We start from the raw sequence: 10,626 nt of genomic DNA on the forward strand, positions 1-10,626 counted from the left end.
ATTACATATGATATTGAATAAAATGCTTGAAAAAGAGAAAAAGTTAAACAATCTCCGCGAAATAATAAAAGCAGAAGGGCCTACTGAAGAAGTTATACGGTTAAACAGTCTTTCATTTACAATTAAAGCCTCAAGTGGGCGCACAATAATAGTATATCTTCTTCGCCCGAGGCAGATCAAAAAAGAACGAAGAATTAGTATCTAAAAAACCCTTATGAGATCAAGGGTAAAAAAGTTATTGAAGAAATGATGTTGGGGCAAATGTAAGATACACTAGTGAGAACAATGAGGGGCCAATCGAGGAGCTTTTGCCCAAGGTGTGGGGGCGGAGAAGGTGGACACTTCTGATGATGGAGGTAGTCAAGTTCATAAAGAAGAGTGCAAATAGCTGGCCAGCAAATGGTCCATGGGAGAGCGGCTTGAAAGGAGCGTGGTTTCTTCAAAGGTAGCATATTCAAAAGGAAGGATAATGGATCTGAAATTGTTTCGGGCATCATAAGTCGGCGGTGCATCTGGAGACGGTGAATGGCGTGAGTTTTGGTGAAGGACTGGTAGGGGTGCCGAGAACAGGTTTTGTCATGACCACTAGGAAGCCAACCAAGACGCCAACGTATGCATCGACTTCTCTCAGACTTGGTCATAGGTAGCCAAAGGATAGGGTCTAGGGAGATAGTCGGACGACAGTGCGTAAGAAGAACAGAGCCGTGCGTTGCGCGCTTGTGATTGAGGTTATCCTGGCGGAACTTCCTTTGCATCAAGCGTAAAGAGCGGCGATCAAGGAATTCTGGGTTTGGTGCGCATAGTTTCCAAATGGGAGACCTAGAGAGTTTATATCATTGGGAGTGACTTCTAGGTTGGCGGATCAATGGGAGTAGGTGGGAAAGTAGTGCATCATCTGGAAGGGTATAGGTGCGTGAAGAAGTTATACAATATTTTCAAAAATTATTGATACTGATGCCAAGAGTAAAATTCGTGCTTGTTAAGTTCTAATGTCACGTTAACCATTGGTTGATTTCGCTTGCTGACAAACTAAATGTCGTGTATGCAGAAGCTTTGCCGTGCAAAATATGTGTATATGAAGCACAAAAGCATCGTTAGCTCTTTCTTTTTTCTTTTTTTTTAACTCCCTTTCTCATTAAACACCGAGTATTACAATATAAGCTTTCAAATTTTTTATGAAGACGGACATGGTAATGCGGTTGATGAATACGGTAGACCTGAGCCTATGGTCTACATCATTGATGAGGAGCAATATGCTTTAGAAACAGTTAGCTCATACACCCAGTATTTGCATAATCAGCCTCAGGAGAATAATTTCGATGTAGGCTCTGTGGCAGATGAAGATGCAAAAGATGATCCAAATGCTTGCATGAAGGAGGCGCCGAGTAAGCGAGCGTACACACTCTATACGGATCAAGACAAAGTTGGATTCTTTAAACTGACGTTTGAGAAAGTTATGAGTGCTTCAGCTGCTGAAAAACAATTAGGTATTCATGTTCGCACAGCTCAAAGATGGGCTCAAATGTACAAAACAGATCCTGCTAGTATTTTTATAAAGCATAAGAAAACCAGTCGCTCGCGTATACTTCATGAAGAACACAGGCAAGTGATCTTGGAGTACATAGATAAGGATCTTTCAGCCATCTTGGAGCAAGTGATGGAGCGACTAGTTCAAAAGTTTCAGGATCTCAAGGTCTCTAAAAGCACTGTCTACAATTTTGTAAGAACTGAATGTAATTTGTCACTCAAAAAAGCCCAATTCCAGCCTGTAGATAGGAGCATTGAAGAAAAACTCAGGAGCGTTTTGATTGGGTTCATAAGTGGGAGTGTACGGACATGGACTTTAGAACTAATTGCGTCTTTCTCGATAAGTCTGCATTTCACATTAATTTAAAACGTAGCATGGCCTGGTCAAAAAAAGGATGGCCTGCTGTGGTCACAGTGCCCAAAACCCGAGCACAAACAACAACAATTTTAGATACGATCTCTGCTTCAGAATTAATAAAGTATAGCCTGAGATTACCGCAGCTGCCAGCCAAGAAAAGAAAGAGAGAAGGTTATGCTGAGCAAACGAGTATAGGAATAGTAACTGTTCACTATTTTAGCTTTCTGACGGCCACGATGGATGAAATGGATCAGTAGCCACATATGAAAGGGTATTATCTTGCTATGGATAGCGCTGTAAGACCTCAAAGCCCAGAATTCTGATGTCGTTCAAGCTGAGCAGGCCCTTTCTCAACAGCCAAGCAGCACCGCATCCGTAGAAGGCTTTAACCGCTTCCTTCAAACCAGATTGAGCAGTCTGCTGTTCTCAGTCGATTCTACGGACATACCATCACAAGCCATGATAATGGATACTCCCTCTTTCGCAAGGTCCGTCTTTCAACGTACTTCAACAAACAACGTGCAGATATAAGAGCTTTGCTCTCCATGTACCTTTATCTTCTACTTTACTTTTTATAACAAAGTCTGATCAGCTTTATAAGATCTGGTAATCACTTCAAGCACCTCTATCATACAACACAAGAAAAACTCAACAACTCCGCCTCACTCTACAAACGAAAAATAACACTACGATCAAAATGACGAAACATTGGTAAGAAACTTGAAGAAATAATTTGGTCTTGATGCCATCCTGGTGTTAAGGAATTGATCCGCCCCACATACAAAGTCCCACGAGCCAACAAGAAATAAGGGTCTAATTCGCATGCTGAAGAAGAGTGAGCTTACAGTACATCTTATTGATGAATTTACAACATCCTCAGAATGCCCAAATTGTAAAGACGATTTAGAAACATTCAAGACGATCATCAATCATCGTCCTTACAAAAGAGTCGATATGTCGACGGTTAAGTGTCAAGGGCTATCAAGGTATATGATAGTAGTAAATGTAACAATAGAATTTGTAATGACAATAGCTACTGAATTATTAGGTGTAAAAACCCCAAATGTTCTATCAAAGAATCTAAAAGAAAATTGTGGAATAGGGATCTTAAACTTTCGAAAGATTTTGGTCAGCTTAAAGAAGACAAATAAACGCTCAAAGATCTTTACCCGAAAACAAGAAACAAAACCAGTATATATATAAAAAAAAAACCAGAAACCTTCCGCCAAAGCTATCGCTCTAATCCTTTAATGCAGGTAAACTTAAATGCGTTTGTCTGAAACTAACATTACTATGTCTGAATTTAAAGTGCGAATACTGTATCAATGTGATCTTCATATGAACTGATGATAACTGTAATCTTTCACTTTTATGTATTTGCACTCTTAGTCTGTTGAATCTTAAAGACTATTAATTATATTCAAAATTTATTTCTTAATAAACACCACTTGATGCCTGCTCCTAAGCCAAAAGATCTAATCAAGTTGTATATATTGCATCAAATAATAACGTTATTCTACTTATTTTTTATTTTCTTGAATAATGTTTACAAGCCTAAGTAAAAAGTTAATATCAGCATTTTTCTCTCTCTTTATCACTTACCAATCTAATCCTTCTGTCAATCCTTCACCTTTCACCGCGCTTGTCTTATAGATAGAGTATTGTCTATTCTTTAGTGTCGATAAACCAAGAGCATCGGCCACTTCGGCAGCAGATAAAGCACCTTCCATATCCTGCTTATTTGCAAATACAAGAAGAGCTGCATCTTTTAATTCTTCTTCCTCTAACATGGCGTGTAATTCTTCTTTTGATGTCTGCATACGATCTTTATCTACACTATCAACTACATAGATGACGGCATCTGTATTGGAATAGTAACATCTCCAGTATGGCCTTTATATATATAAAAGGTTAATGCTTTTCTCTTTTCCCTTTCGCATTTAAGAAATGAACCTAATACTTGTCTGCCCACCTAAATCCCACACTTGAAATTTGATATTCTTATATGTCACTGTTTCCACATTAAAACCAATAGCTAAATCGGGTTACTAATTAGTAGATGTTTAAAGTGTCATTCTGCATCTTACTAGGAATGGTCGAAACTACTTCTCCAATCTATTCTTTTAAAGTTTTTATCGCTATTCTTTATGCTTTGTCTTTATTTTTACCTGAAGTCTGTAAAGAATAGTTGTCTTGCCTGCACCATCGAGACCGAGAATCAATATACGAACCTCTTTTTCTCCCCAAAGTTTACTAAAAAGACTGCTAAAAAGTGCACCTTGAGAGGATATTAAGTGTCTCCTTATGCTATTGTCTGAAAATTGCTTTTCGCTTACCCATTATTTTCAAGCAGAAAAGAGGAAAATAAAAGGAAATAGAGAAAAAAAATAAAAAATCAAACGCCGCATGTCATATGCTTCAACAGAGACATAAACAATTGCAAACAGTCTCTTCAGAAAGTAGAGTAGCATTTTTGTAATTTTTATAATACAATTTATACGAAAAAGCAAATCAGCGCGACATTTCTTTCTGGAAATAGTGTATTCAGCATAGCTTTATATGCATTGACATCTTCTATTTCAAAACATACGACAGTTTTTACAATATAGAATACTTTTGGTATATTTATCATTTGAAAACTTCGTTGCCTTCAGACTCGTTTCCTTACAGCAGTTGCATACTTTTGAGATTTTAAACTCATCAAACTAACAATAGCTGCTTGAAAGGTTCTTAATCTAAGCTTGATTTCTCCCTTTCAAGTATTGCAGTGGTGCCTTATGCATGAAACCTTTATCGTAACAGTATCAGAGTTCTTCATTCCATCACCAAATACAACAATAGGTGCATACTGCTTGAAGGGGCGGCATAAAGGGACGAGTTAACTCGGGAACCGATAGTTAATCAAATCCCCTTTCATTATAATCCATACTTATAAACAGTAGACCCTTATTCATTTGCATGTTCATTCTGTCTTTATCTCAGAATAAAGATTAGTAACGAGTACTTCTTTTGTCTTGTGTTTTATAAGAAAATACAGCAATATAAAGTCACACCACATTTTCTTCTTCACGTAGCGTCGACCTGAAATAATCAAGTTTTAATAGCCATATTTTAATAATGAATCCAGACAAAAGAACCTTGTGTGATTATGTTCCATTAAAAGAATGTCTCGCAAAGAACAATAATGATAGGTCAAAGTGTCTTAAGGAATGGAATGAATTTCAACAGGCATGTCGACAAAGAAAGTAAATGTTTTACATAAACATCTTTTAATCATTTATTAATACTACTCTGTTAGACAAGTAACCAATGATAAAAGTGAATGTGAAGCCTGTAAACAATAATGGATCCAAATACAGAATATGCGACAAAGAAGAAGGGGAAAAGAATAAAGCTGATTAGACACTAAATTAGCATCTACCCTAAAGCCAGATGAATTCTTTGATACTTCTTCTTTTGCTCAAATACAGCTCTTTTTTACATTGCTTCTGTGATTCACCTCTTTACTTTTCCCCTGACTTTACTTATTTTAGATCATTTTATATTATAAACTATGGAATCCTAAGCCTTTTTTTGTTAAATACAGCATGAAACCGACAAATTGAATTTTCTAAAAAGACAATCGCTTGCTAACAAACGGCCAATCATTTTCTTGGTAGTCAAATTACACTTGACCCTGCAGTACTACGTTTGTAGACTTCAAGTCAATGGCTAATTGTTTTAACCAGGGGGGGTGAATGATCAGCTGTCTGTTTGTGAGATGAGTTTCTGATCGTTTTGATTGTTTCATCGATGATTCTAGAATTCATTGTATAAAGATTCTTCGTTTGTTTTTTATTATAACAGATTTATTACTAATACACACTGCAGATACACGCTGTCAATGGCATTATCCCTCAAGTGTTTGATGACTAATACTTGGTTGACTTTAATGTAACAATAATATTGACATACATACCTTCTCTACTCAAAGAGCGCACTTTATTCACATCCTCAGTAAGGCAATATGTAACCTTAATCAGATGGCCATCTGTGGATCCGGTTTCCGGATGAATTTTTTTTTCTGTCGAGTCTTCCGATTAATAATGATAGTATTGCTGCGGAAGATCTTACTTTCTCTCTAGGCAGATATGAAAGAAATAAAAAGAAGGATATTACGCTGTATCCGTTATTTGTTCTCGAGATACGTATATGTCTACCCGCAATAGACAATGCTCCTTTCTATTCTTTGTCTTCTAGATGATTTTACCAAACTGTGACAATGCGTGTAACGTGATACAGTACAGTTTAGTGTATGGTTCTTTATTCTCCAAATGACAGTTACTAACCTCGCATGAACAAGTAGAGCGTGTGCTTGACGGCAGAGTTACTTCTTGTAAGCATAGGAACGCGTGTTGCACTATAGCATGACTTGTTATCTCATTAGTAGCTACTTGTTCGTCATGCGGAATCTATGACGTATAGCATAGTTACATTTTTTCGAACCAAAGTGTTTTCATGTGGAAAATACTTTATTCTTTTGCTGCCGTAAGTCCGGAGAAATGGTTTGATCTTTATCCTACAATAAAAGATTGTTTCCAGGGCTAATCTTTCTACATAACGTATTATGTTGTTTTAGATTATATTTGATAATGTCATATAGAGTTATTACGGCCATTGTGCCCTGAAAACAAGGACTCTTTTCTGATTTTGACAGCATCTATTTTCCAACAAAGGAACAATGCTCTTCGGTATTTTAATTTTTCCATCAATGCTAAATTTCAAATACCGGTCCGATTATTTGTAATAGAGCAAGTATATAAATAAGTACCTTAATTCGACCTGATCCAACTTTATCAATTCATCTTTTCAAGTAAATAAAAACCATCGAAATGTCTGCTGAAAACGCTCAAATCACAAGCTACATGATCACTGATATCAATGCATTTGTTGAAGACTGGCATGTTCGCGTCACTTGGATCGCCTTCATGACACTCTGGGTCTTTTGGGGATTAGTTTGGATCTTCCGTAACTTCTTTTTTACCAGCCCTACTGTCTCGGCTTCTCCTGATGCAAATGCTACAACTGACGCCGAAGTCTCCAACAAGAAATTCTTTGGTGCTGCCAATGGTAGCTTTGCAGGTCGCTTAGATCGTGCTCATCAAATCGTCAAGGATGCCTTATTCTCTCTTCTTTGTTTGCTTGCCATGAACTCCTTTGCTCGTGCTTCCACACGTGCAGTCATGATCCTTGCTTGGTTCTTTACTGCCTTTGCCGTCTTTTGGTTTGTTGTTGAGCTTGTGGTTGATAACCGCCATGTACGCTTGCTCTATTCTGTCATATTCTACGGTCTTGGCCTTGCCATTGCTGGTCTTGCATTCAAGCAAGGCTTCTACTAAAAATGGAGTAATCACGACGCCAGCTTTTTTTTACTATTAATCACTCTATACTAATACTTAATATCTCTTCTTTTAACTTTTATATTTCAATAAATAATACATTTTATGATAAAATATTCTATGTGACCAAAAACATTTTGATTTAAAACTACAGAGTAAAAATCTATAAAGCTTTTATAATATCATATTAGTTCAAAATAAGAAGAGAAAGAGGGGGGGGGGAATCTATCAGCATTAAGGCAGGAATAATAATAAAGGTACAGTATAATTAATCAGTATTAAGTATATATTGACTTATTTATCAGGATGAAGCAACTCGCTATTTTGATCGTCCAGAAGCACAACATCCGATTTACTGACCATGGGCTTGGTATGGCTTATGTCAACAGCAGAGTGGGAAGACGTGATATTAGGTCGTTCATTGCAAGTATGTTTGAATGCTGACATTGCTTCTCTAAAACCAAAGTCTAGAGAGCTCGAAGGCGATGCATTATGTTGCTTGTCAAATGCAAATAATCGTAAAGCAGTGACCGCCTGCACAAATTGTTTTTCTACTGCTATATCCAGAGGCGTCTGTTTTATCTTTTGAGTATTTGTTATCACCTAGCGCCCCTGTAAACTTACCATATTCGAATTATCTGCAATATCAGCCTTGGCGTGTCTTTTCAAGAGTGTCAGCACCAAACGAACGTTATTATTGGCTGCTGCATAATGAAGCGCTGTCCATCCTCTTTCATCCTTTTCGTCAACATCACTTGGTCTTTGTAAGAGAAATTCTACAGCAACTTCATTGTTGTTGTCTACTGCTTTATGTAGAGCTGTTTTTAATCCTTCCTCAGTATTCCTGTAGTCAACATTTGCACCCTGTGCAAGGTATCTTAATGCATGTTGCAGGTCGTTTTCAGCTATTGAGTTCCAGAAATTCTTATCTAGCGTAACCTGGTCAACCTCTGCAGGGCTCACAAAGGATCGCTTGACGTATTTTTCAATGATCCACAAGTCTCTATCGTTTCTATGTCCCAAATTTGATCTTTAGTACTATTTGTATTATCCCCCTTCAATAGATTACCTATGTGAGCTTGGATCAATCCGGAACTCTTCCAAATGTGCAGGCACCGATTCTTCATAGATGCTGTTCCCTACTTCATTACCCAATTGGAGCATGACCTAGAGTTGGCGTGAGTTTCTTGCAACAGTTACCATTCTACCCCTTTACCTCAATAGTCTCCGACTCCCAATTGTCCAATACAACAGATCGAACCTTACTGACATGGACTCCTAAGCTTCGATGGATCCCAGAGCACTCTATGCAGACGATAATGCCCAAATTTGTACAGGCCCACTCAGGAGAATCTTCCTTGCAATCCGCACACTTATCATTACCAGGCACCAGTCGAATCTTTTTCACTGCTTCTTTGTTTGACTCATCACCCTGTCGTTCGACCGTCTTTGCGACGCTAGCTGATTCAATTGCCATCTGCTAACCTTGATTAATACATGGTCAACATAGGTTTACATCATTACTTGCCTTTCTTAAATTTGGAGAAGGATGAGAATATCTTGGCTTTTCATCAGAATTAAGTGCTAATTGACTTGCTGTGCGTATGCTTTGTATCCACTCGTTCATATCATTTTCGTTTTCTGCTTGTAATACCAGTACTCTTCAATATCGAGAAACGTGAATACGCATAAAAATAAACTCTTATATTGACATACCTATTGGGCGATATCACTTCAAAGCAAAAGCGTCTATCATAACTATCCGAATATTTCACACTACAGACGCGTAGATTATAAGTCTGGGTGCCATCCTCATCTTTTGTCTGATTTAAAACAAAAACTGTTAGAAAAGATGCTCTTTCTCTCATCCCTGTCTCATTACTTTTGGATTGCGAGAGATACTTGTGAGTTCTCCGTTGGAGATGCTATAGTACTTTCTTGACCAACTTTGGTAGACTCTACCATTCTTTCTCTCAAACAAGTAACCAGATTTGTTGGTAATAGCCGCTGGTTTTTCGATGTCTGCTGCATTTTGCATAGGATTGTACTGATCTGCTGTGGACTGTGTAATATTTAGTAAACACGTACTATATGGCCCATCGCGCATGATTACCATTTCGTGCGTTTTCTGATATTGTAAGTCCACGTCAACTTCTTCACTATATCTTTGTCTCGTCTTTATTAAACTGTGTAAGACATCTTTTTTTGGCCAAAACAATACACATTGCCTACTTACATCGTACAATAAACCAGTTAAATCGCGCATATAAGGCTCTAAATCCTTCAATATTTCATAGCTCTGGTGATGAAATGCAGATTCTGTATACATGTAAGCAAGCACCTGCAACAACAACAACAACAAAAGACATTAATTATCTTGCTTTTGTTGAACGTCTCGGTACTTACATTCTCCATATAATCAATCTTTTTCTTTGCTTCTATATCATTCAACTTGCTCACGTATTCCATATACACTTTATGAAAGGTTTTTCGGGTATCTGCCAACTCCTTGGCAGATTCTTGCAATGTTGGATCTTTTGGTTTTTTACTCATATACCTCGATAAAGCAGAATCCACATCATCACTTGACTTTTCAAACTTCTTTTTCAGCTCTTTGATAGGCGTGATTGTCTCTTTAACGAATAGATCTAAAGGCATGATAAACATGTCTGTAACATGCGTGTTCTAGGGGCTATTATTAGCAACAGAACACACACCATCTCTCTCTCTCTTTTGTATCTAGCTTACAAACATGGATCGACTTTTCTCAACTTCGACAACTGACTTTCCAAACTTTTCTAGTGCTTGAGCTATAATATAACAAGATGAATACAGACTTATTTTTCTGTCGATGAATAGAAAACGCACCCACGATGGGATCATCTTGCGCCTGTGCAAACGAAAGGAACGTTTCGGCTAGTTCTTTTTGTTGTTGACTATAAGCTATAAAGTAAAACAGTTGGTGTTTCTTGGAGTATTGGGTTGTGTGTATTTTGTTGAACCTGCTGATAACTCAACTTGGGAACGAGTCAGTTTGATCAACGTCTTCAATATTTGTTCAAAGTTTTGAATCGACTCTTCATGAGCTTGAACTCGTTTTCTAAAAGTGGGTGAATCGTCTAAGCAGCCACGAATGTCAAGCACTGTCATCAGGGTAGTAAATAGTAGAGAGAAAAGGAAGAAAAATAATAAGAGTATCAAAAAGACCGGAGCTTCTGTGTGTGTGTGTGTGTGTGTTTTGGTTGGCTGCAAAAAAAAAAAAAAAAAAAAAAAAGCACAGCTGTGAAACTAGTTTCTTTTACACTTAAAACATGTCAAGAAGCGACGAAGAGTCTAATATATTTAATCAAGACGAAGACGACA

At 37.5% G+C, this 10,626-nt stretch overlaps 6 protein-coding genes across 6 annotated transcripts; 4 read left to right on the forward strand and 2 right to left on the reverse strand.

The window, feature by feature from the left end:
- The first annotated feature begins 2,595 nt into the window (after nt 1-2,595).
- RHIMIDRAFT_254550 (uncharacterized protein) lies at nt 2,596-3,201 on the forward strand. The gene has a single exon (XM_023611100.1). The coding sequence runs from the start codon at nt 2,708-2,710 to the stop codon at nt 3,086-3,088; it is 381 nt and encodes a 126-aa protein (XP_023471373.1). The 5' UTR covers nt 2,596-2,707; the 3' UTR covers nt 3,089-3,201.
- Nucleotides 3,202-3,222: 21 nt separating this feature from the next.
- RHIMIDRAFT_254553 (ARF/SAR superfamily) lies at nt 3,223-4,251 on the reverse strand. Its single transcript, XM_023611101.1, has 6 exons — nt 4,222-4,251; nt 4,054-4,163; nt 3,973-4,000; nt 3,839-3,920; nt 3,488-3,778; nt 3,223-3,439 (listed from the first exon to the last, which is right to left on the reverse strand). Exons 1-6 carry the CDS (start codon nt 4,223-4,225, stop codon nt 3,406-3,408), a joined length of 549 nt encoding a protein of 182 aa, XP_023471374.1. The 5' UTR covers nt 4,226-4,251; the 3' UTR covers nt 3,223-3,405.
- A 600-nt stretch (nt 4,252-4,851) lies between these two features.
- On the forward strand, nt 4,852-5,472 carry RHIMIDRAFT_10614 (uncharacterized protein; the record flags this gene model as incomplete). Its single annotated transcript, XM_023605178.1, has 1 exon — nt 4,852-5,472. A coding segment is annotated over exon 1 (155 nt), but the record flags the coding sequence as incomplete, so codon positions are not given.
- Nucleotides 5,003-5,229, forward strand: RHIMIDRAFT_233093 (uncharacterized protein; the record flags this gene model as incomplete). Its single annotated transcript, XM_023607885.1, has 2 exons — nt 5,003-5,130; nt 5,184-5,229. 2 exons carry the CDS (start codon nt 5,003-5,005, stop codon nt 5,227-5,229), a joined length of 174 nt encoding a protein of 57 aa, XP_023471376.1.
- A 1,223-nt stretch (nt 5,473-6,695) lies between the features above and the next one.
- RHIMIDRAFT_254555 (uncharacterized protein) lies at nt 6,696-7,390 on the forward strand. Its single transcript, XM_023611102.1, has one exon. The coding sequence runs from the start codon at nt 6,757-6,759 to the stop codon at nt 7,261-7,263; it is 507 nt and encodes a 168-aa protein (XP_023471377.1). The 5' UTR covers nt 6,696-6,756; the 3' UTR covers nt 7,264-7,390.
- Nucleotides 7,391-7,453: 63 nt separating this feature from the next.
- On the reverse strand, nt 7,454-10,477 carry RHIMIDRAFT_288506 (ArfGap-domain-containing protein). The gene is made up of 13 exons (XM_023613572.1): nt 10,266-10,477; nt 10,132-10,206; nt 10,012-10,073; nt 9,670-9,948; nt 9,500-9,604; nt 9,377-9,439; nt 9,146-9,325; nt 8,980-9,086; nt 8,792-8,924; nt 8,480-8,740; nt 8,333-8,430; nt 7,888-8,275; nt 7,454-7,836 (listed from the first exon to the last, which is right to left on the reverse strand). Exons 1-13 carry the CDS (start codon nt 10,411-10,413, stop codon nt 7,558-7,560), a joined length of 2,178 nt encoding a protein of 725 aa, XP_023471378.1. The 5' UTR covers nt 10,414-10,477; the 3' UTR covers nt 7,454-7,557.
- Nucleotides 10,478-10,626: the final 149 nt, after the last annotated feature.

Source organism: Rhizopus microsporus (assembly GCF_002708625.1).
Source record: "Rhizopus microsporus ATCC 52813 unplaced genomic scaffold scaffold_1, whole genome shotgun sequence".
Taxonomy (NCBI): Eukaryota; Fungi; Mucoromycota; class Mucoromycetes; order Mucorales; family Rhizopodaceae; genus Rhizopus; species Rhizopus microsporus.